This window comes from Siniperca chuatsi, linkage group LG5, assembly GCF_020085105.1.
Source record: "Siniperca chuatsi isolate FFG_IHB_CAS linkage group LG5, ASM2008510v1, whole genome shotgun sequence".
Classification (NCBI taxonomy): domain Eukaryota; kingdom Metazoa; phylum Chordata; class Actinopteri; order Centrarchiformes; family Sinipercidae; genus Siniperca; species Siniperca chuatsi.
The window spans coordinates 13521607-13548296 of record NC_058046.1 but is presented as its reverse complement, the minus strand read 5'-3'; the positions used below and the strand labels follow the sequence as shown (position 1 = coordinate 13548296).

Genomic DNA, 26690 nt, shown 5'->3' with positions numbered 1-26690 from the left:
ATTAGTGAAATGTCTAGTGTTTTTGCAAGTGGGTCAGAGAAGAGCCATACAGAGCAACAGCCAGGACTGACTGGTAATCCGTTAACTCCTTTAATAGAATGGGCAGTGAATGGGACTTCTGTCACACAGCACGACTCTAATCTAATGTTCAACCAACAACCTGCACAGATAGTATATACCTCACTGTCGGCTGTAGACATTTCTGTCGGCCCTCCAAATAAATACATAAGAAAAGAGAAAACTAATCTGACTTTGCTTAGAGGAGGTATACTCAGTGATTACACCGATTAATGGCTACCAAAATCACTTAACAACACTGAATTAATACACAATCATGAAGTGAATGAAACAGCAGACAGGTTGTATTCACAGTAATGCATTGTACGTGCCTATGACCTAATGTGCCTTAACTACCATTCCTCCACTGTGAGGAACTTCATTATGACTGGAAACAATTAGTGGGAGCAACGTATGTAATGGGCTCTCAGCTTCCAACAGCACAGTCAATAGCCTGGAAATGGAAACTCTGCTCTAATCACTAATGAGAAAATTGTGGAGGGGCAAGAGGGAGGGAGAGAGTCACTGGGGAGTGGGGATAAGACGAAAAAGCAGCTAGCTACTAGTACGGTATGATAAAGTAGTGTAATGTTAGACTATGAAATAAGAACTAAATCTCTCTTTCATCATCACAACATAGATCCAAATCATAATCTGATTCACTGCTTATCAAAAAGGTAATCATCTGACTTATTACTCTTCATCTGATCATGATCTCCCATGAATAACTGATGCATTTGCTGCCTGCTTTGTAATTGACCCAAGCCTTGGGAAGGGTGTGACAGAAATCACACTGGCAATCAGCGTGATAATGGATTAAGCCTATATCCATAACAGGGACCAGCTCCTAGCAGCGAAAATGAGCAGACAAAAACACAAGAGGGAGTGCTTCATAAAGCCCACTCAGCACCTGTGGTAGAGACTACAAAAGCTGCAGATAATGTGTGCAGTTCATAGAAATTCCTCTGTGTTTCTGTTTTAATGATAGCCTAAACTCTATTTCCCTCCCTCCCATCTCAACAGAAATCAATGTTAAGGAAACACTCAAGTTTCCACCGAGCAATAGCAATTTCTGCCCAGACAGCTATATAGCAAAGAGGTGTTTCATGGTGGTAATGCCATTGCACCACAGGCTATGATTGGACATTTAATAAGCAGGCCTGGGAAATAGCCCTATGCTCTTTTGGGTTCCCTATACCTTTCTCTTCCTCTCTCCACAGGGTTTATAAAACCAGAAGCCTCAACACACGAGTAAATTAAGCTGAAAAAAATGCTTCTTTGAAATCAATGCAATCATTAAGCATTTTTATGGGCTCAATACATTCATATCACTGTGTTGCTATGCTATGAAAATAAATGGCAGAGCTTGGGTCTGAGTTAATTTACACAGTGCTTGGAGAGATGTGTTTTTCGTATTGGTCTGACTCCCCTATACCTTCACATCCTGTTTCCCTAGCAATACCGTTGTAAATTATTGATGTTACCACCATGTCTCCCTCCCTCCCCCAGTCCCTTACACACCAGCTCTCTGCAAGGATCTCCAAGCTTGACTGATTCTCCTAAGAACAGACTGCACACAATCCCAGTGACAATATCCAATAAAGCAGAGAAGGGGGAGGAGCAAGAGGCACCCTGACATTTAAATCAATTGCTTTCTTACAACAGCTCTATGATTTTTAATACATCTTTATTACCATCTTCACAGCTACGCCTAAAGCAACATGCCGGTTTCTATCACAGTACAGAGAAACAGCAACAATTTAATGAATCCCTCAATATCTGTTCTGGTATTTCAGCTCAGATAGCAAAAATGGTGTCTTAATATTAATATACCTTAATGCTGTAATGCTCCTTGTCTAGCTCTGGGTGTCAGTTGTTTGTTAATGTTTCATCCTGAGATCTCTGTATGCAAACAGTGTGTTTAACAGTGTGTGCAAAAGAAAAGGCACAAATGTGTTTGAATTCCCAAGGTTTTATCACTCTGCCTCAGAGAGGTTGTGTAGGGAGGTCCTGCCACTCCAAGTTGAAAACGACAGTAGCTGCTGCTGCTGCTTCTTCATGTAGTGGAGAGAAAATCTACAACAGAAACATACCAACCACATGATTTATGCCATATATGCAACTGTAATTAATAAGTACTGCCACTACAATAGTATTGGATGTAATATAATGCAAAAATGTTTTTTTTTTGCCTCTCATTAGTTAAGTAACAACACATGTGAAATAGTTACCATTTTGCCTGAAATCTATCCAAATAGAATTTAATGCCTGTATTTGACTCCAGGAGTTTTACCATGGATTACTGACACGTCCACTAATCCCACCAGATCAAACAACATTATACAGGTCTGATCTTTCGCGTTTAGAAAGATTCACAATGAGCAGTGAGGCATGACAGACTGGCTATGTCGACATGCAAAAAGAATTATGTTTATAACCCAGTCAAGTGACCCAGTTTTGGATTAATAGATGTACTGTAAATATCAATACAGTAACAAGTTAAGTAAGTTTAGTTTTGAGAGCTTCTGCTTAAAATCCTGAATTACAAGTAGTGCTGGGTATCATTTGTAATTTTTCAATACTGGAGTCAATACAATACAGGACTGGCAATAGTATTATACCAAAATAATACTTTTTGGATACCTTACTTTGAGGAATATATAAAAAAAAAATCTAGACATAAGTAAAGAAGAGTTCAAATCTGAATGTTCAATACCCACTCCTAATTACAAGATGGACAATTATATACAACATGTGTTTAAGAAAGCGTAATATCCCATTCACTGGTCTACTCAGGGCAACTAAGACGCTTGATCAGAAGTATTAAAAGCCTGTGGAAACAGCTTAACCTGATTACCACATTTAGTGAAATGCAGCCAGTAGTCAGGTTACACCATGTGTGTGTAAATGTAACCAGCGAGAGATGAAGAGTCCAAAACAAAACCGTTGTCTATCGCTGTTATCATTTATTATTCATACTCCTCTTTTTATGATGCTGTTAGCCAAAACAGTGAACAAAACATGGCCAGCACGTACACAGAAATAACTTATGTCTTCGCTTTAATATTTGAAGAAGCTGAGACAAATAGTTCCCCAGTGTGAAAACCAATAGACAACATTAAGTAGTCTACTTAAACAAAAAAAATGAAATGTTATAATGGATGTGTTTTGTTATTGGTAAGTGGCAGCTGATTTATGCTGACAACTCTTGTCCGGGCTATATCGGCATCTATTCCCAGGTGGGCCTTAGTCTCTATAACCTCTCAGGCAACCAGACACTTTGCTTAAGTAAATATCCAACAATATATATTGATCACACATAAAAAATGTGGACCAATTAAGTAACACAAGATTCCACCGAAAAAAGGACTATAACAATGTTCAATGGCTAACAAACATGCCTGAAAACCACGAGGAGCATCAAAATGCAGCTATCTGTGGTGTAAATTATATTTATGATGAACCTTGTTCAACAGAGTGCAGAACTTAATCCTGTGCTTGAATCTTTGCGGCATAATACACAGCTTGCTATGTTGTCTGAGGTATCAGAAAATGCCTGGAGCACATCACTGGCAAGATGCAGAAGCCAGTTAACATTAAAACAGATAAGGCACAGAGGGAAAATCAAAAGGCTTTATGTGCTGAAGCCCCTTGACTGTCGTGGGAAAACAATACCAGTCTCCAGACTGGAAAGACAAAATTAATAAATGGACTTAAAGTTACAATCAGTGGGAGGGGTTAGTGCTGCAGTGACAGTCGCCAAGAGTGAGACAAAGAGAGGAAAGGGTAGATAAAGGAAGAGCAGAAAAGCACTAAAATGTCTGCAGCACATTAATTGTTCATGAGAAGGTGCATGTAGGCAAACAAAGCTGTGATGAATGGTCGCATTTGTGCAATGAGAGAGGCCACGCCCAGCTTGTCTGCTATCCAGCTCTGGTCCCCTCTTTACTCAGGCTTATGCAAATATGGACCTCCATTAGCTGTGTTAACAGGTAACTGCTCAAAAGTGACCCCCATTGACCAAGCTGCCACAGCAAGGTGATGGATAGTCCACCAATACTGATTCAATGTAATTTAGGGCAGACGGAGGTGACTTCATCCCTCTGAAAAATATGATAAACAATCAAACAATCAAAAACTTCAATTTATCTTTTGTCCTGTATCACTGACTTTAACTGTCTCACCTTCTCTCATAGATTTACACACATGTAAACAAGAACACAGGCAAAACCCAATCCCCTTATAGGCAAACTAAAGCGGGAAGCATGATTAAATTATCAAACATTAATGATTCAGCATTATCTCATTCAGCAATATCTCTGCAGGGCAAATTAAGGCCCCCTAATACTCCAGACCTAGTGGTTCAGCACCAGACGCGACCACGTTAATAAGGAGAAATTAGACAAACAGAGAGCTGTTTATTTGGGAAAAACATGCCCCATGAGACCTCACTAGTGGAATAATGAGACCAGGACAGTCTGCATAATCAGATGGCGAGACAGACAGACAGACAGACAGACAGACAGACAGAAAGGTGTAGGAGACATAACATAACATGTGAAAAAGCATAAAGAAAGACTCAAAATTATGGCGCTTTTGCTTTTGTTCCCGGCTATTCACTCCATTACAAAAAAAGCAATTATAGAGAAAATGAAAGGTAACTGGGCAGCCAGCTGTAGCAGTGATGACCACTGCCCTCGGTGGTAGTTCTCCAAAAAGGAGACAGCAGTGAAATACAGCCAGGTCCCTGTCCTGCTTCTACTTCTAGATCTACTGATTAAAGTGCTTTAACAGATAAATATGGTTAATTATATACCAGCATGTACTCTCATTAGAGTAAACAGAAAATAATTTAATCAAGACAGGACAGAAATGAAGTCCAAACAACAGAAAAAATATGAGAAAGCTCATAATCCCCAGGCATCTGTTTGCACAGCTACCTTCTACACATAGCCTACTACTACATGTCATTGCACTGCCTTGAGTGGGAGCTAGCTTTGTGGTGGAGCTTGCCGTCTTGTGAGCTGATGTCACCAAGGGTCAGACTGACACCTGTGTTGTGAATAATGCATGACCATGTAAAGGTTTTTTGTTTTGTTGTTTTATAAAAAGGCCGCCAAGGGAACTGCCAGAATGAAAATGCCACAAAAGCTGCAGAGAAGTCCTAATTAGTGCAACCCCCTACATGCCTGTAGCCCCCACAATAGCAACAGCATTCGCACCACAGGAAACAGATATGGAACATGTATCACCGCCTCCACTAAGGACCGAGGTGTACAATCTATGGCATTAAAAATGTGTGTCACATAGCCAGGAAGCTAATAAGCCCTGTGTGCCCCAGCTCCACCAAATACTGAAACGTGCACATTTTGCTAGATATAGATGTGCACACAGGCACACAAGGTTCATAAAAACACAAAGACAATGTGGTTTACTGCGCATTACTGCTACACCAAGATTCATTTACCTTTTTATTATAAGGAAAATTACCCCAGTGGCCAACTAAGCCTCCAGTTGTTTACCCAGAATAACATTTTCCTATGCCACTAGACTGAATGGATTTACTGAAAGCAATATGGCATCTTGATATCCTATCATAAATAAATCTAATGTGCACATGGCATGAGCACACTGTAAACATTAACACAAAAGTCAAGCAGTGAGTAGCTCTAAAACAAGTATTATACTACCTGGATAACAGATCAACCTGCAATGTGGGAGTCAACAAACAGCGTCTGGCACACACTGTCTGCTTTTGGTTCTGTCCTGTTTTCACTCAAATGTGATACAGTGCACATTATCTGCATAAAACTACAGAACAAGGAACAGTCTGATTTTGCTCACATTTCATTGGTGTCATGTAAGAGTGATGTCTTTCTATGAAATTTCATGGTTAGTTTCATCTTTCTAATAATGTGTCATCTGAAAAATAAAATCTCTCTAACGGTGCGGTATCTCTTTCATCACAACCCCTGGCCCTTGTGTACGTCTCACATCCTTCTCGGACACTTTCAGCACAGGAAGTGTTTCTCTGTGACTGACAGGAACACGGCGTTAAGACACTGTAATTCCAGGTCCAGTTCTCCCCTCTGTCCCCTGAGGATTTGTGGAATATGAGCCAGGGCCCAAAAGACGCACACTCACACACACACACACAGACACACAAAACATCCCATCCCTCCTCATCTATACCCTTATCACCAGCTTTGACCCCTCACCTCAACTCCAAAGTGAGACTCTTTATTAGTCTGCCACATCCAATAAAACCTACCTCATATAAAGAATGAAACCCACCCTCCCTTCCTGCTGTTGAAGGATCAGAGCAGAGGTTGAGACAGCTGTATCAGACTTTCTTCAGCCATATCTTGACCCATCAAGACGCTCTGATAGGGTAAGGTAACCAGCCAATCACCCAGCCAGTAACCACAGATGCTGTAACTACCCTGAGTGTAATAAATTCTCAAACACAGGCAATATTTCCATACAGTGATTTTTTTTTCTGCCCAACCAGTGTTACTGCCCATGTAGAGACAAAGTGGATATAAAGAGATAGAAATGCTGGTGCTGGCCCGGAGCTCGGACAACACTGGCAACTCGGACCCTGAGGTCAACATGCTCTAAACAAAATTATCTAAAATATATCTGATTTAGAATTCTGGTCAGGAATTTGGTCAAGAGCAGAATTAAGATGATGACATAAATATTAAAAAGTTATTAGCAGATACAGAAAATATAAATAATTTTACTCCCAAATTATCAGTATCAGATACAAATGCTCTAAAGGCTCTGATAATCGAATCGCACTTTAACGAGCCTAAGAGCCTAGAGCCATGCTAACAGCTCTGTGTGGCTGTAGGCTCTTAGGCTCGTTAAAGTGCACAGCAATGCTTTACGCTAAATGCTAACGCTAGCATGGAAACAGGTTCACAATGACAATGCTATATTTAGCAGATATAATGTTCATGTTCATGTTCACCATCTGAATTTAACATGTTAGCATGCTAACATTTGTTATTAAGCACACAGCTGAGGCTGATGGGAATGTCAGTAGTTTTGGAGGTATTTGGTCATAAATCAAAGTATTGGATGGATTGAAAGTTTGACCTCATGATGGTGCTAGATGAAAAGCTAAGGGATCAACAAAGTTACTACAATTCATCCTGAGGGGGACATGAATATTTGTACCAAATTTCATGGCAATCCATCCAACAGTTGTTGAGACATTCACCTAAAACCACAAATGTCAACCTCATGATGGTAATAGAGGAAAAGTACACACATTTATTGTATTCCAATTGAAGCTCATGCGGTTTCTTCTATGCCTGCATGGGTTTTGCTCAACATTCCCACACACACACACACACATATTACATTTTGCTCGTCATAATGGAACCATCTCTGTGAAATGGCACCAAACGGTCCAGGGTACTGACCACAGCAGAGCAGCAGAGATAAAGATGAGAAACGGCAGCACAATCAAACAATGAGTTACGATTCATCAAGGGAATAGGTCAGATCAGAATGAGAGCACTGCGACCAGAGCCTTTATCCCTGTTATTGCCAGTATTCACAGAAAAGTAGCCTTTAGCTACAGCAAAGCAAATCAGAATATCACAAAGACTATCAAAAAAATGCTTCAGCCTGACAAACAGGTCTGAAAAAACTATTTAATTAAATGTGCCAAAAAGAATGCGAGTCCTACGACACCGAAACTTCAAAACAAATATAAAATAAATTCAGAACACCCTTCTACTTGTAATTACATATCAGGAAATGTTGGGTCTCAGCAACAGGTGAAGGAGACAGTTTCATTATGGTGTGGAACATAGAAGAGACTGTCCATTTTTTCCACTATGTTAATACGTTTGGGCAGCTCCAGAGCTCTTTGTGGAGTGAATGGCAGTGAAATGAATCAGTTTCAACGACAGGAGACTCTCTTAACATAAACTCTAGTGAATTATCAGTAGTACTTCACTTTTCATTGCTCTAAGGCTGTCTGCGGGATTAAGGCCACACAACTGAAAACCTTTGACAATTCACCAAGGATGCAAGAATATTACAAATTAATATGCCTTACATTATTTTAAGACATATATCAGAGCTTCTATACAAACACTGAGATGACAAAAACAATGAAGCCCAGTGTATGAAGGCACAATATTCAGATGCATACTATATCTCTCTATCGCCTGCACTGTCCAGCAGTGAGGGTGTGTTAACCTCTGCAGACCTATCAGACTGTCCTCCCTCCCGCTCCAATTGGCAATAAACATGTCCATTTATTCATCAAACATGTCAGACAAAAGAAATTTGTATGTTTAATTATGCTTTGGTATAATATCAACTGTGCCAAGGACTTATTAAGATATCTCTTTTTTTCAGTAGCCAGACAGCTGACAGCCAGGTGTGCACACAAACACACACACATAAATGCAGAAAAATAAAATCACATAAAATGCACATTAGCATATATACACATTAGCTTTTATGTATAATTTTAACCATAGTGCTAATATAGCACCATGATATATCACATTATGGAGCATAATATAGTACATATCCCATACATTTGTTGCTCTATTTTGCCTGAAATGAAAACTGAATGTTTCAACAAACAGACCCCAATAATGTAATAGTGTTTAACCACAGACTTTGTAATGGTAAAATCCCATGTGGCATGAATGAATGTGTTGTGCCATAAGTGTTGCTTGGGGAAATGAGAGCTGTGGTGGTACTGCGGATGCAAATATGCAATTACATGAAGTACGTAGATGAAATCGAAAGGAGACTGCATCATAAATAAACATGAATGCTTAGGGTAAATGCGTAATTTATTCTATTTATGAGTCAATGAAAACTGTGGAAGTAATTAGAAACATTCTGATCCTCGATACATCAATATTTCAGTATAATATTCAGTGCCTGTGTATCTGTAAACAAACTTTGGAAAGGCTGGGACATAAACTATGATAATATCAGATAAATAGTGTTACAATCCAGTGTGCTCACTGAAGATCAACTTTGCAATTAAACCAGATCAGCCTTTAAAATGGATCAGTGTACAATGCTTTACAGCAAGACGAGTCTTCGTAATATCTCCCATAACTGAGTTCTATATGTTAAATGAGGACACAACAAGTGTGTATCCGAGTTGCAGGCACAACTCATGATTTGACAGACATGACTAACAACTGAGTCTTGAAATATACAGTCATTAGTTTCCTGTGTGGTGTTAGATGCTGATACTTGAACCATTATAGTCTATGTTTACATCAGTCTGGGCTTAACAAGTGAAAAGTAAAAATTTCCTCAAAGTGTTTTGATTTTTGCAGCTACAACTGTGACCCTGACAAATGAAAGAGGTCATTTCCGAGCTTTGTTGACAAACTTCCCAACCACTTTCCTGTTTTCAGCTCATTGTTAGATATGAATTTCCCAAGGACTGTGTGCACTACGAAGGCTCTGACCTCATTTTCATATGGGTCATTTCACAAGTGCTCTTTGATGTAACAGAATTTCATGTAGCTGATTCAACCTCACACACTGCACTGTATCTCATCCAACCATAACATTAAAAGTTCAATGCAGGTGTTAATGAAAGGTATCAATGCTGTAAAATTCTTCCTTGTTCTCACATCCCCTGAAGTATTTGTGTCAAATGACAAATGGTGTTGCAGAACAGTGTTTTCTGGAAACATTTGATAGGAAGGGCAGTGGGTAAAATTCACACTGCTGCACAGTCACAATTAAAGTGATTGATTAGACTGCTCCACCTCAGCTCTCACAGAGTAAAAATAACTGCATTGCACTAGTTTCCTCTCAATAACCTGATAGGTGGGTTGTTTTGCTAGACAAAGGTTTCAGTGGTTGTAACTATCCACTTTACTTCTTCTATTTCTAGAGCACAACCTAATCACAATTGGTCAAAGCATCTGATTGATCCTACCATTTATGCAACTACAAGCACACATTGGCGACAGGGTATTACTCCAGTTACATCTGTGCGGAGGTCTTGTGCAGCTACAAAGCCTTGAACAGGCAAATCATGTTTCTTTAATAATATTCTTTTTACAGCTTTCAGATTGTCTTTCACGATCTTACATCATTTAACCAACATAGTTTGATGCCAAGCGCTAATTAGCTAGCATTAATCAATAATAAACAGAAACACTAGAGCAACACCAGACCCCAATTATGGATGCCACAATTCTCCAAGCTTAATTTGACACATTAATCCTGCAGTCTTTCAAATTAAGTTGTAACAAGTTTTAAATGACTGAAATCTATATAAATCAAAAAACAATCTACATTTGTTTAAACAGATGACTCAGTAAGAATAAAATAGTGATTTGATCAACATTAAAGAGTATAGAAGAAGGTGGGCACATATGATGTGCACAAGCTAATGTATGCACTTGCTCACAAACTTGTGTGTGAACATGTGTACTTTAAGATTGATAAATATGTTTGGAAAAGATAGAGCATACAGATGGACAGTGTAGAAGTTTCTATGGACGTGTTTGATACTCAAAAGACAAATTTATGAGACTCTGAAGCTCTGTTCCACCTTCAAGATGCCACCTGTCTAAATGTGGGTGGCATCATTATCCTCCTCCCCTTCCTCTGGATATTTGTTTCAGTGTTCGTAGTAATAACATAACGTGGTATTGTAAGTAAAAAAAGCATCAGTGTAACATGACATTTGCTGATTGTCAATGCGCTATTGACTCAACACCTGCTCCAACGGTCCAGTGGGGAAACACTGGAACTATCAGATGTGTGAAGACAATTCCGTGTGGATTCCCTTGGTAGTGATGCTTAACATTTCATATTTTTCCACCATGACTAACGTATGGTACAGTGGATACGGAAAGTATTCAGACCCCTTTAAATTTTTCACTCTTTGTTTCATTGCAGCCATTTGCTAAAATCAAAAACGTTAATTTTATTTCTCATTAATGTATACTCAGCACCCCAGCAAAAAAAAACAGAAATGTAGAAATTTATGCAAATTAATTAAAAAAGAAAAACTGAAATATTACATGGTCATAAGTATTCAGACCCTTTGCTCAGTATTGAGTAGAAGCACCCTTTTGAGCTAGTACAACCATGAGTCTTCTTGGGAATGATGCAACAAGTTTTTCACACCTGGATTTGGGGATCCTCGGCCATTCTTCCTTCCAGATCCTTTCCAGTTCCGTCAGTTTGGAGGGTGAACGTTGGTGGACAGCCATTTTCAGGTCTCTCCAGAGATGCTCAATTGGGTTCAGGTCAGGGCTCTAGCTGGGCCAGTCAAGAATGGTCACAGAGTTGTTCCGAAGCCACTCCTTTGTTATTTTAGATGTGGGCTTAGGGTCATTGTCTTGTATGAAGGTGAACCTTCGGCCCAATCTGAGGTCCTGAGCACTCTGGATAAGGTTTTCTTCCAGGATATCTCTGTACTTGGCCGCATTCATCTTTCCTTCAATTGCAACCCGTCGTCCTGTCCCTGCAGCTGAAAAACACCCCCATAGCATGATGCTGCCATCACCATGTTTCACTGTTGGGATTGTATTGGGCAGGTGATGAGGAGTGCCTGGTTTTCTCCACACATACCGCTTAGAATTAACACCAAAAAGTTCAATCTTGGTCTCATCAGACCAGAGGATCTTATTTCTCATAGTCTGGGAGTCCTTCATGTGTTTTTTGGCAAACTATATGCAGGCTTTCATATGTCTTGCACTGAGGAGAGGCTTCCGTCGGGCCACTCTGCCATAAAGCCCCGACTGGTGGAGGGCTGCAGTGATAGTTGACTTTCTGGAACTTTCTCCCATCTTTCTACTGCATCTCTGGAGCTCAGCCACAGTGATCTTTGGGTTCTTCTTTACCTCTCTCACCAAGGCTCTTCTCCCACGATTGCTCAGTTTGGCTGGACGGCCAGGTCTAGGAAGAGTTCTGGTTGTCCCAAACTTCTTCCATTTAAGGATAATGGAGGCCACTGTGCTCTTAGGAACCTTGAGTGCTGCAGAAATTCTTTTGTAACCTTGGCCAGATCCGTGCCTTGCCACAATTCTGTCTCGTTTTTTTGTATTTAAGCATGCAGTGAACGTTAAAATATTTTTGCCTTCAGCTTTATTTTCTGAGATACAGTGTGCATTGTGTGCCTCCTGAAGCGCTGTCTGTCTCATATTTTTTAGCTGCAATCTCCTGTTTAACATGGATATGGATTAAACAATTATTAATAATTTTGTTTATTGTTGTTGGGGGTTTTTTAACCTTTTTTCCTTTTACTTTTTGTAACACAAAAAAGCAGTTGATAATAGGGGCAACCAGACCAAATGAAGTGGCAAACAGCAGTCCAAATGTGGTTGCTCAGGGAAACTGGACAATTGTTAGTGATGAGGATCGGACAGAGTCACTATGGTTAAGGAGCTGCTGTGACTCAGTGATTAGTCTAACAATCCATTGTATTATGGTGGATAATTAGTGATTTTATTTTCATTATTTGTGCCGCCTTCCTCTCCATTTGCATATAAAATGAACACCCTGCCAACCTAGCATTTGGATTTGCTGGATTTGCTTTGTTAGATGCCAACAGTGAGTAAGAAAATATGTTTTATTGTAATTTGGGTGAAATAACCCTTTGAGGCCAGCATTATGGCCAGAGAGAGGACTAGACACCGTGTGAAGATTATAGGGCCAAAAGAGGAGAAAAGACTGGCAGGGGTACATAACAATGTTCTTTACATTTCACTAAAACACCACACCAGGTGATTCACTGATTTGCAAATCTTGAGTCAAAGTAGCAACTAATTAGTGAATCTAACTAATCAGTCTTTACCTGGAACCAGAGAACTGATAGCAATAACAATTAGTCGATAGCTGTAGATTGACTGACTAATCGATTAATCAACTGCAACTCTTCATCATATGTCTATTGGCTAATCCAATCCAGTCCTTTTTTTGGGGTTAATTCTGAGACAGACTTGGTCTTTTATGCATGCAAAGATCTATACTCAAGTGATCAGAAAAATAAAACCTGCCCCTACAGTAGAAGTGGTACCCCCATTTGCATATGTATCGCTACATTAACAGGTGCATACAACAGCAACTCCAATTCCACACTTGCTTTGCATGTGAATGGGTAAACAAAAATGGGCTTAAATCACGATCTAACTGACCTGAAAAGGCATGATTGGTTCCAGGAGGAACCAATCATAGAGATCGTAGAGTTGCTACGGTTCTTAAAGGCAGCAATCTTAAAGACGTACAATGAAAGGCACAGAATATATACAAGACACTTCAAAGCATTTGCTATGTGGGAGGAGGCTCCTGGTAGATGAATGTGGGGGACGTCAGGTGGTTTGGATCATAAGAAACGGAGAGTCAACATCACAGCATAAGAGTGGAGTAGAATGAACACACAATGAATTGTACTCGTGTACGATGTATTCAAGCTAATGACCAGGCAGAATACTTGACAGACAGATACTTGTTCATGGTAAGCCGCAGAAGACATTTACTGTGGCCTAAGAAACATCAGTAAGATTGCCTAATCTGAATAATCCCCCTTGGAACGGTATCATAATGTTAAACAGGTACATGGGTTGATGGGTTCGTCATACATACCTGTACAAATGTACAGTTCAGTGTGGGAAGTGTGATGCTTTGAGGCCATTGAAACTTTCATACACTGGCTTCATCATTATATGTGTCAACGCCTCAGTCATGTTCATGTTCCCAAGATGATGGTACTTTCAGCAAGATAGTGTCCTTATCAAGGTGCAAAAATCACCCAGGAATGGTGTGAGGAACGTTCAGGTAAAATGGTGTTAATGATCCGACTACCCCAATCCCCTGAAAGCAAGCCCATTGAAAATCTTGGAGATGAATTCAGATGAAGCAAACACTAAAAAGAGAGCAAAGCACAAATGCCTGCATAGTCAGATTCAACACTGACTGCCTCACCATGGGAAGCTACAGGTCTCGCCACCACAATGTGTGCCACCTAATATCAGGACCAAAGATTTATGTTTTTCTGGTCACTGAGTGTATATTTGATTGTCCAGCTCATTAAAACAGCAACACACTCAAGTTCTGTTTGAGAACATGTGTGTGTGATTTTTAACGCCTGACTGGAACAGCTCAGCCTCTGGTCAAATACTGAGATTGTATCCATAACCACGGAAGTCATTTGTCAGTTTTGCACACATAAATACACCACCTGCATTCCATGGTTTTTTAGCTAATACATCTCCCCAGGCATTTCCATTTTGCTGCAGCATTTCCCTATAAAACTCATTATGGAGAGAAAGAGTTAGAGGGAAGTAACTGGGTAAGACACAACAGTGCAGGCACTCAAACTGCTAATTGTAATAACCTGACACAAGTGAGTAATTTAGCTGCCTAAAAACGAGCCCTGAGATCTAGAAGGAGCACTTTAGAAGAATGAATTAGGCTGGAGGCCATTACACACCAAGACATTTAGACAGAAAAGGAAGATCCATCTTTCTCTGGGCTGGATTTGAATATTAAATGGTCTTGCTTACCGTTTTAGGAAAAAATCTGAGATTATCACAGAACAAGTTAACATAATATTGTGCATATTGCATTCTTTCTTTCAGACTGCCTTCTAAACATCCATTATTTATTAGAAATAATCTATCATTAATCATTTACATCAGTAATTACAGAAAAATTGTGACCATGCAGCACTCAGTTAATAGACAAAATTAGGTCATACTTAAACTACAGCATGATTACATTTCATGTTCTGGTTCCACATGAGCAACATTGACAAATAGGACTTTTTTACTAATACATCAGTTGATTGCTTCTGAATGAAAAAGTGACAGATTTTAAGTGACATATTATTGAACAAATGTGTTCTATTAATGTGCACTGACATTTTACAATGGTGCATACTGTCATTTGTAAAGTAATGTGGCCTGTTTCTATTTGCAGTAATGAGGAAAGACATAAATATGTTATTTCTGGCAGAGCTTCATGGCTTTACAGAGGTGCAACAACCATACCGTAGTACAACAACCTCAAAGCAGTGTATTTAGCTATATTTTGGTAAAACTATTACTGTTTAGAACATACTGAAGTTTGTTCATCTGAGAAGTTTGTGTAGACATTTTAATATATTTTTCTCTTGTTAAAACTTCACTTCATCATTGGAATTCACAGTAACTGACTGTATCGAAGCCAACCACAGCTGCTGTTGTCCATCAATGAGAAAACGTACTTTTTAACGGCCATATTTCAAGCCTACAGGGGTGAGTGAGTGATACTAACAACATATATTTTGGGTGGAGCATCCATTTAAAGACACACACAACGCAGTTTACCATATTTCAGGCCACTTAAACTGTATAAAAACTTTTACGTAATCCCTTAGTACAACATTGTAATTGTAGGTTTATCAAAAATGACTTTCTTCTGTTTTAGCCGTATTCATATAAGATACACAAAGCTGACTAGATGATAGTAACAAAAAATTAAATTAAATACTGAGAGCAGGAGATGAACATAAAAGTTATTCAGAAAAGGGTTTGCCACACACCCAAACTCAGGTCTAGACCCACCTTTTCATTTATTTCGAGTAAGAACTGATTTGATGCTGATTTTCTCAAACTACTGCTATACTTCTTTCCAGAAATGCTAGTCAGCCACCTGGAAACAAAATTAGTGGTACCTTTATTTCTACCGATTAATTTCTCTGAGAGGAACCAGGGCATATGACTCATTCTGGGAAGGAGGTTACATCATGAATTGGTGCTGTTTGAAACAGACCACAAGCTAAGAGAGGAACACTTTCCAATAAGGCGTGAGCACAGACCAAACTTTGCACCTCCTTAAAGAGGTGAAAGATATAACAACACATCTGTGATATTATGCATCAGCAGAATTAATTTTTTTTATTATAATCTGCGCTGTAATATTCGCATGTATCTGACACAGCTGCTGGCACGGACATAAGAGAAAAATGGGAATGCACTAGTCACCTAAAGTTCAGAGGTGAAGACAACGGGATCAGGAAGCAGATCAGTGCAGAAAAAAACTCTCAGCTCTGCTATTTATCTTGCCATGCTTATGCAGCGTATACTAATGGGTTTCTTGCAGGTTGCTCTCTGCTCTACCCCATTTCCCCAATGGGAGTGCTTCCTCCCTGCAGCAGTGTTAGTTCTGGAGACATCCAGAACTCGGGGCTCTAGCCTTGCCAAGCTCCCAGGTGGGAAGGGCCAGCACAATATGAGGCTGACAAGGAGATGAACCCCTGAAAGGAAAAAAAAGCATCTGTATAACCCAAGGGGTTATGTGCTAGGAGCAGGGCGCAATTGTTTTCCTCATTTCCTCAGGCTTGTAAAGCTGATCCACTATCAGCGGCAGGCTGTTATGCCATGAGCATGGCAATGAGCTTGCTTTCTCTGGGCCTTTGACATTTCTTGCCATGTAACAGCAAGCAAAAAGCTATTAAGCTGGTAATCAATTGATGTATCTGGAGGGAAAAAGCATTCTGAGGGCACAGACATGATTGAAAGTTTCTTGTTTGAGGTGCTTACCTAAGCTTTGACACTCTTTATTCCTTTTGGGACAAAGAGGCTGCTGCATTTAATTTTCTGAATAGCTTATCTGCAAAATGGCATAACAAAAAAAACGGAAAGATTTATGCACAACACCAATAGTTCAGTACTGACCAAATTAGCCAGAACAAAAATACCCATGCATACACACACACACACACACAAACTGAATTTAGATCCCAATATTTTTCGGAGAAGGTGGTCTAAAATCACATATCTGTGTGAGCTGGCCAGTAGGTGTTGATAGGGTGTTGATAGGCCTGACAGATTATAATCAGGGTGACATCAGCTCCCAGCTCTGACTCATCCATGCCCTCAGGACAGTCTAGAGACAGACAGCAGTGGGGTGAGAGGGAGGTCATCACACACACATCAAACCACATTACATCATCCGACACTGAAAGCCAATTTTTTCTGAACTTTGTGGGATCCAGCAAAGCACCAAAGATATATACTGTACAGAACTTATGGTTACTGTAAAAGAGAAAAGATGGCCCAATTTTCATTTTTTATGTGTGGTGTTTCTTGAAAGCAGATAAAATTTTACTAAACACTACAATTTGGTGGGGCGCCTGGGTGGCAGAGAGGAAAACCATTTGGCCACCATCATAGCAACCCGGGTAAGCAGGATTTGGAATCAACCGTTCCAAACTGTAAGAAAAAAATACTGAACACATAAACAGTATATTGAGATAGTTAAATAGCAGCACAATTCAGGATATAAATTCTATCAGTCACATCACTGGCATAATTTACGTGTTGTGCCTGAGCTGTATTACTCACTGGCAATTCAACAGACCCAGAAGCAACATTTTGTGTAAAATGGTAATGTGAGCTTATTCTAACAGTACATGTTGGATGTTCATGCGTTCAATTTTGAGTCAGTTATTAGGCTGAAAGAAGGGGATGTGATTTTGAATGCAAATTGCATCCATCAGGTGCATAACAATGCAGTAGCTCAAATAAATTTATGTAGCATATTACTGAATACTATCACATGGGATGCAAAACACTAAACAAAAAATTCTCATGTCCACAAAGAAGCAAAACTCTGTTGTAGATACCAAGTAGGAGAGAGCAGCACTGCTTACCAAACAGACAACTGCAGCACAGGATTAGTTTCATCTCATCTGCGTAAAAATGGCATAGCTGCCAAAGAAGTGCTGTTGAAATCAAAACAACAGACTTGTGTGTCTGTGTGTGTGTGTGTGTGTGGTCACTTTCCCTCCATCATGGCCCGTGCATATGTGCAGCACTGCTTAGCCACAACAGCCTTCTAAAGGAAAAAGACAGAATTTAACTGCTCCCGCTCATTTCACAGATTTTCCAGACAAATAATTTCAGGTTTGTGCCCGCTAGCGCCAACCCTCTGTCCATCCTGTTCTCTCTGGCCTATAATTACATGCCATTCATTTGATTTGTTCATTAGTTCAAGCCTCGGCTGGGTAGAAGCAAAACGGAACCCTCTTATTAGTGGTTCATGACTCTACTCTCTCCATGGTGAGCTCTGGAGCTACGGTGGAAAACAGCAGCGGGGCAGGGGGTGAGGGGAAACTGGCGGGAAGACCTTGTTTTTACCCAAAGCACACATCTTCATGAAGAGAGACAGCAGGGAATGCATACTGTCATGATAAGTGTATCCATAAAACCTCTTACATAAAAATGTTGCTGTGGTATTCAGAAGGTCAACAAACATTGAGATTACAGATAACAAAAACTGAAGGCATGAACCAACTTTTCCTCAACTCAAATCAAAGTTGCTTTATAAAGACCATACAGTTTTATTAACAGCTACTGCATATTAATACTCAAATGGAGGAGGATCTGGAGCTAGGACAGCATATTAAATCTTCCAGGATCTAGTATGCTCTCAAAGATTTGAGTTTACTTTGGATAAGCTAATATATTCCTTAAAGTCACCAATCTTCCAATAAATCTGTTCATTTTCCTCTACATCTATCCAACTCATTTCTAACATTTGCTAAATATTTAGGTAAGTAATTTGTGTTTTGCAGATTATACATCTGGTTTTTAACATGTATGGAACTCCTCTCCTACATCAGCCCCAGCACTCAATTTTAAATAGTTTGAGTTCTTCTGAAAACTTCAGAAAGTCACTGGTAATTACTTCTGACAATTACAATCATGAAATATGCCTCGTCTGTGTAGCAGGATCTTGTGAAGGATGTGTAGTTGTAGATGAGCTCCTGTGCCTCATTTTTCACTATAACCCAATAATTTGCAAACACAAAAAAGGAAAGAAGCAATACATCGGATTTGAGATTGCTACGTGGTGAGCAACTTTGTCTGCATAATATTATAATGAGTATATGCTGTCTATCGGTATACTAACTGCAGGCATTCATATTTTATAACTATTAATTCATAACAACGGGCAGGTAGGCAGGTTGACCAAATCATGCTAATCATAAATAGGAATCAGGAGATATTATTAATATTCATTGATACATTTAGATTGCAAGTGTGGCCCAAATATACATATAGAGTTCAGAATTCAGCATTTATTTTTATTTTGTCTCATTTATATATTTTTTCTATTTAAATTTGCTCACGTACTTGGTGAGGAAATATATGGGCTCTAAACTGTCAGCAGTGTTAATATTCTGACTGAATTATTGGCACAGAAAACTAAAACTGCACAGGACAGAACAGAGAGGAGAGGAAATGAAAGATATTTTTGTAGTTTCAACATCTCGCTCTAACAAGACTAGTGTGGTCGACGAGTCTACAGCCATGGTAGGTTACAGCTAGGCTGTACTTAGGCACAGTGGTGCTTCAAGCTATATACTAACGTCAGCATGCAAACAAGCTCATAATGATAACACTAACATGCTGATGTTAAGCTGTTACAATAAAAGCAAAGCACAGCTGAAGCTGATGGAATGTCATTAGATTGGTTTGTGACCAAAATTGGAAAAATTAAAAACTCTGACCTGATGAAAAACCAGGGGATCATCAAAGCCATTAGGATTCATTCTCTGAGACCATGAATGTCTGTACCAAATGCCTTGGCAATTCATATCATAGTAGCCACTACATGGCTAAAAATCCACTCAATAAGATGGTTGATAGCTTTAACTTTGAAAGACAGAGAAAACTATGTAAAAGAATACAAACTCTATCCTGAATACACACAAATGATTGTATAAGTCAGTGCTATCATAGTGCATTAAAACAAACTACCTAATACATGTTCTCTGCTCTACAAATACAAAAACACACATATTTTAGCCCACTTACAGTAGCTTCACTGTGAGGTTTTCAGTGCATTATTCAGCATGTATCAAAATAATAGGACAGGTCACCAATATGTTATGAGATAAATATTTCAGATGGTGTGAATGAAAGCAAGAAGAAAGGTACAAGAGCTATACATCTCCATATGAGATCAAAAGCCAGGTTCTTTATTCTTTACACACACCGAGATCAGATGAGAGCTGGTTTAACAGACTGTAATACCAATAGGAGAGCATTAAACCCCAGTGGTTTTGGCAAAGGATGATGTCTTCAAATCTCACACACAATTCTTTTTCTTCCTTTTCCACGTACAGTAACAGCAACAGCCAATGTCATCACCCAGCACTGCAGGAAAAAGAAGCTTCATGCCTCATCGGGGTGTCAGCATCCACTCTGTACACAATTACGGGATATGCTGCTGCTGTAATTAAAGTCCTTTTTCAGCACTCCACACACCATGACCTTTCACAATGCAAACACTCATTGTCTCAGTTAAACCTAAGGCACCTCCGCTGGGATGTAAATGGACATTTTTATATTGGTGAAAAAGAAAAATGTATGCAAGTAATGGCATGCACTGGAATAGCGTCCTCTGGGAAATGAGGCTTGATGGATTTTAACCATCATTATGAGTGTGTCGCAGCAACTTTGGCAATAAACACTTAAGGAGACAGAATACCCTTGATAGGCACCATCATAACCTATAATCAGAAGATATGCAAATGACAGAGATGTTTCCCCTGACACTGCAGTGCCAGTCGTCTTTTGGTTCCCTGGTAACTCTTCTGTCAGTGCTCACGCTGGAGAATGGGAGCGATAGCAGGAAGGACTGTTTGTTTAACATGTCACTGAAACAGCCGTGTTGAGAGGGAGGGACCAGATGGAGGAGAAGAATAGACAGGGAATCCGTCTAGAGAGGGTATTGTCCTCTCAGTCACCGGTATACACATAAAAAGCACTTGCGGTGCAACACAGAATCAAAAATTACTCACAGGAAATAGAAGCTAAGATGTTTTCCATCTTACACATTTGGTACACATTGGCTAAAGTTTAAGAGTTGCTGCAGTATCATTCCTTTTGTACTTAAAAATTAATCATGCACATGAAAAGAAGCTTCATTATACACCGCACATTTTCTCCCAGTTTCCCTCCCAGACTGGCTCACAGAGACAAAATGTGAACAGACACACACACAAGTGTGCACCCCTTGTCTATGAAATGACACCCTATTTTGTTCTCATTTAAGCTTTTTATATTCAGTAAGAGGGTGAGGTACAAAGGGCCTAAAGCTGTCTTGGGTCATTAAACCACACATTTTCTTTCTTCTTTCAGAATATGTTTTCTGGCACTTACAGCAGGGAAAGCTGACAGATTAGACAGGGGGTTCCTTCAGAGGCTGGCTGTGGGCTTCAGGAGGGTGGGCTGCTCGCTGGTGCTTGGGGCAGCAAAACCATGCCTGTCACTGTTTGACGGGCCAATCCAGAAGTGCGGTCATAGGGAGGTATGATTGATGATATTATGTACTCACACAGGATCTGAATGCCAGCACTCCTGTGATTTAATCCCTGTTCCTTCATCAAATATCCAGGCATACCAGATGGACTCTACAACGCCAAACCTCTCTTTCCCCAAGGCCAACGCCATAAGTGTCAAGACCACCATTGCTAATCAATTCTTTGAGGCAGCACTAACTGAATACAGGAGTTGTAATGCGTATCACTATTCATTCATATCCACTATGGCACATTGATATAAAATTATCAAACTTAGAAGATCAGAGTTTAAGCTGAGCTAAATGTGATTTCTTTTTTGACATATCAGAGAAAAAAACTGCAAGATCTGGTGTGACCTTGGCCTCCACCTGTACATTAATCAAGTAGAAAAAACACCTCCCACTAAATTCTCCATGGTGGCTGTGTTGATACATCTTTAAGCACATCTCTACATTTAGATGAAAACCAATCATGATGAACATTTAGCTTTTCTTGAACCCACTGAATGTAAAAGGGGGAAAAAAGCATCTTGGAAATTAAATAGCTTAACTGCCTTTTTTGTCCTGCACAGACAAAACACTTTGAACAGCCTTCCTGTTTGACAAGACTGACCCCTAGTGGTGATTCAAGAAACTTAATTTAAAACATGAGCATGCAACCCTCTGTTTAATTGTCAATACCACCGACATATTAATCCCATTGTCTCCTGTTACAGAGTAAAACACAAGGGTCAGGTTATACATCGAAACAGAGCCTGCTAACACAAACTTCAGCATGAGAGTCAAAGCTGTCAGACAGTAAATCCAAGAATAAGGAGAGCTACAGTGCCTAGATTAAGCCAACCATCCCCCAGTCAGACCACAAAGAGTTCATTGTACTTGGATAGCATATAAAGAGGAGAAAGGAGAGTGATTTTGGTAGTGATTTTCAATTATTGTTTGGTTTCACTGGCCTCAGAGGGTTATGAAATCTCTCCCGAATGAACGAGATTTACTCTCCATTAATGCTCAGATGCTACACAGTGAGAAGTGACAACATGGGGGGGAGACAATTGTTGTAGAATTGGTCATCTTAAATGAAAAAGCATTAAAATAACAGCTGGACAGCAACTGTATATTCATAACAAGAAAAATATGAAGAACTATGGTAAACAATGGTATGAAACAATGCTGGAAAGACTACATTTGTGAAAGGCATTCATTCATGAGAGTTTTACTATTCTTTTACTATTGAAAAGTCCATATACTATGGGACAACAAGCAAGCACACAACATTACCGATGTAATAAAAAGTGACAGTTCTCACTACAATGACACATTTTTACAGAGGAGGAAACCTACCTGAGCATCCGAAGATACACGACCTCAGATCAAAGAAGAGGTGGCCACTGATGCATCATTGGTAGCGACAAATGATCATCAATACCACTCTACCACATTATCGTCAATCTCTCTCTTGAAAGACAAAAGTATCTCTCCATGCTAAATCATAAAATCAATGCATTTCTATCACTGAGAGGAATTGGTGTCCTAGTGATCTCTGCAGCTGAGTAATGTGAAATCTATCGCAGGTTAGTCCACATGGCCTGGACAAGATCAAAGACAAGACCCCAGAAAACTTTGTATTGATCAGCAGCCACAAGAAAGCAACTGAGGAGTGAAAATGTGAGTGGAATTTGAAACACTTCGAATTGAAGATAAATCAAGTAATATTTGTGAGGGGGGAAAAAATGGTACAAAATTATTTCTAGTAGAACAATAATATAACTACTGTACTAGAATTACCTACTATTATGACAAAATGTCACTTTTACAAAAAACATCACTTTTCATTAAACATATTTGAAATTTCACACATTTTAAACAGCATGTCGCCATTTAAATCTATGCAGCTAAGTCCTGATAATTAAATTTCAAATTGGCAATGATATGGACATCAGAGCCCCCAGATTAGATTTGATGATTTACAATTCTTAGCAATGAAACTCTGTTGGAACAATTGAGAAAAGTCAATAATTTCTGTTTTACAGGTTGAAAAACTCAACTCTTCCCCTCTTGCTCATGTTCCCACTGTTGCAACAAAAGATCTACACTTTTAGTGTATCGATAGTTTAAGATGTTGAAGCACACTTACCTTGGGCCACTTGGGATTAAGCTCACAAGCTTTTTCAGCGTCTTCCAGTGCCGCCTGATGTTGTCCCAGTTTGAGAAGCGCTGCTGAACGGTTACTATACAGGATGCAGTTCTGTGGGTCAGCTTGCAAGGCATTAGTGTACAAATGAACTGCTGCCTGAAAGTCACCACGCTGACACGCCTCATTGCTCTGCTGCACTTTCTCCATGAACTCTGCTTTGCTGAGACCATACCTGGCCCCTCCGTCTCCAGAAACACAGCGGATAGGTCTGCCCGCTGTCCGAGAACTGAAGATTGAAAACTGTGGAGAAATGGACAGAAGAGGAGTGAGAGAGCTATAATCAGTCTACCTGAAAAATATCATCATACTTAACCGACAGGAATACCCTTGAGCAAGGAACTCAATAACAAACTAAATATACAATAGTTAGAACATGCAGCTAAAATGTGAAGGAATGTTAATGTGTGAATATGAAGCAGGGTGTTTCTGAAACAGTGTATATGACAAAGCATGTATGCCAAATTGACACCGTCATTGTTAGTGTTATTTGTTCCACCTGTGCTTTTCCTGTTATGACAAGTTAATGTCAATGTCTGCTGTGAAAAAGGTTTATAAAAACCAGGGAGGATATAATCCATATAATTTGGCCTCATATAACTATATGATGGTTATGTCTCTAGCAACTTTAATTTAGCTCAAATCAAAAAATACATAGTTACACATAAGCATACAGACTGACAGCGTATGAAGTCCGCTGGAAATCCCATTCTGAATTATTTAAAAAATAATAATGTAAGCCTAAATGAACGATCAATTTGTCTTTTGGGGTATATTCTGACATGACCTAAAATTAAAAACAAGGTTTATAAAATAATCCAAGTTATGCTGAATTGTTCTGCAAGCAAGGTTTTTGTCTGAATAAAATTGTTGGTTTGTTTTTAAATGGAGCGAGATTGCTGACGTGCACATCTGTATAGCACATGTAATATTGTTTAACATTCAGTTGTTAAAGTCAAAGCAAGGTTAATTTAATAATCTCCCCTTTTTCTGTGAAAGACAGATTCAACAAGGTTAAAAATAGGGGAGGTTGTGTTAGTTCAAAATAAAGCCCATATATATTCTGATATTCACAGTCCGTTATATAACCTGATATTCTTCTATACAGCAGTTTAGACACACAACAATAGTGTAAAGTTCAACCTAATAAAGACATCTGCACTGATAAATCTCAATGCAAGATACACACCAAGATAATACCTACCTTAGAGCAAGGCCATCTGCATTAATGTGGGATTGAATCTATTATTGTTCCCATTTATATTCAACTTGTTACACTCCTGAAGCAACTGGCAGGCAAACCATCTGAATGCAAGCCCAATTATCATATTAACTCAGGTCTTACTGTAGCTGCATCCAGGCAATACAGTCTGATTGATTAAGTAGATGAGTGCCACATCCATTTAACACAGACAGTTTGCTCAGTATTACTGAATCATGAAATTCATCTCAGGTTGCATGTTTTTAAGGCCAGCTTCCATTATACCTCTTTCTCACCACACCTCCTCAGACTGAATTCTGGGATAGGGCAGGCTTGGTAATTGCTTCCAGAGGCCCAGGGAGTAAAAGCAGCAGACATGAGGGCTTTGGGTATCAAGTAGATTCAACATCAAGTTACAGTGCAGTACCAATCAGTTGCTTTCTTGCACCCTTTGACCTCCATCTTTTCCACATTTTCTTGTTCTTCTCTGCATAATAACCTTTAAATAATCTTTTCTATCACATCACAACATGGAAAGGATCGACTTCCTGCTTTACTTTGGCTGGACTTTTAATTGTCCAGTGTTTTATATTGTACCTCTAGCGGATTCATCACCTGTAGATTGGCAAAATATCAATTATGCTGCAACATCACCAACAGATAAGGTAAGCCAAACAAGTGTTCACTGCTGGGTTTGTTGATGTAAGTCTCATGGAGAGGCAACCCACCTCTCTGAAGTACACAAACAGGCTGAGGGAGTGACGTCCACACCACAACTGACAGCGCTGTCACGCATGTTGACATTCAAAGGCTTGCTCCCAAAGAAATGTCAGGAGAAGCATCTATTATAGATTAGTGCTTCCAGGGCCCAGCAGTGCATGCAGGTTTTCCCTTCAAACAAACACTCCCGCAGCTGATTTCAGCTGGTTAGCAGGACCAGAGAGAAGGTAACTAATCAGAGTGATTTTACAAGATGGTCCACTTTGAGTCCACTGCCTCATCTGGTGTAACACACTGGGGGCTGCCTCAGTGCCTCCTGTATGTGGGCAGCACTGGGCAGGAAGGGTGGAGAGTGAGAGATAATGAGAGCCTACACCAATACAGAGGACGCCCTACCAATTTAATCATAAGGAGACAGAGATTAACTCAACCCTCCAAAGGATATATAGTCTGCACGTATTTGTTGTTTTCAGTTTTGTTGGGGAATTATGTGGATTTACTCATGGCAATACACCCAACGTACTGCCACTATAAAATCTTGGCAGTGCAAGCTTCTCTGTTCATGCAATAACAAAATAAGCGTGGTTTGGGTTTACAGCCTATTTTGTAATCTGTATAATCTTCTATTGACATTTAAATCACATTTATGTTGCCTATTGTCTGCACCAGGAGAGCCCACACATCCTCTGTGCAGTACAGTATGCATGACTGGAAAATCGATAGACGTCTTTTACGAGGTTTTCGCAGGAATGGTCATTTGGTATTTCCTGTACAGGACGCGAGGTAAAAAGTGTTATTCAGGGACCAATAAAATGCCAACAACTACAAAAATGGCAGCTCGCATGACACTGTATAAAGTAGTTATTTTTAATCTATTTACCTTTTCTTTCAGAGTCGCTTGCTTCTCCATCCTGTCTGAATGCTTTGATTTGTGCGACGGGTTATCGCTCTCATCCCATCACACTCCTTCTTGACTTTTTATCGACTGTTTATGCATCAAGAGCTGTTCAAAATTCACCCAAAAAGTTCACGTTGCGGTGCAAGTGTCGATAAATTGCGAGGAAAATCCACAAAGTCTGAGCTGTGTGGCGTTCAGGAGAAACTTTTCTCAAGGAAAGTGCGCCATGTTGTCAAATCTTTTCCTTTTTTTCTTGTCTTTTTTCCCCTGTTGCCATAGCGGATTTCTGAGCGCTGTGCAGAGGG

General features: G+C 39.6%; 1 protein-coding gene across 2 annotated transcripts in view; it reads right to left on the bottom strand.

The window, feature by feature from the left end:
- Positions 1–26690, bottom strand: part of LOC122876658 (tetratricopeptide repeat protein 28-like) — a 166036-nt gene extending 139346 nt beyond the window's left edge. The window contains exons 1-2 of one of the 2 annotated variants that reach the window (XM_044197253.1): positions 26368–26690; positions 23510–23809 (exon numbers count right to left, since the gene is read on the bottom strand). In XM_044197253.1, the coding sequence (XP_044053188.1) occupies positions 23510–23809; positions 26368–26397 (330 nt within the window). In that variant the 5' untranslated portion in view covers positions 26398–26690. The remainder of the gene's footprint in view (positions 1–23509; positions 23810–26367) is intronic. The other variant, XM_044197252.1, reaches the window with a different exon arrangement.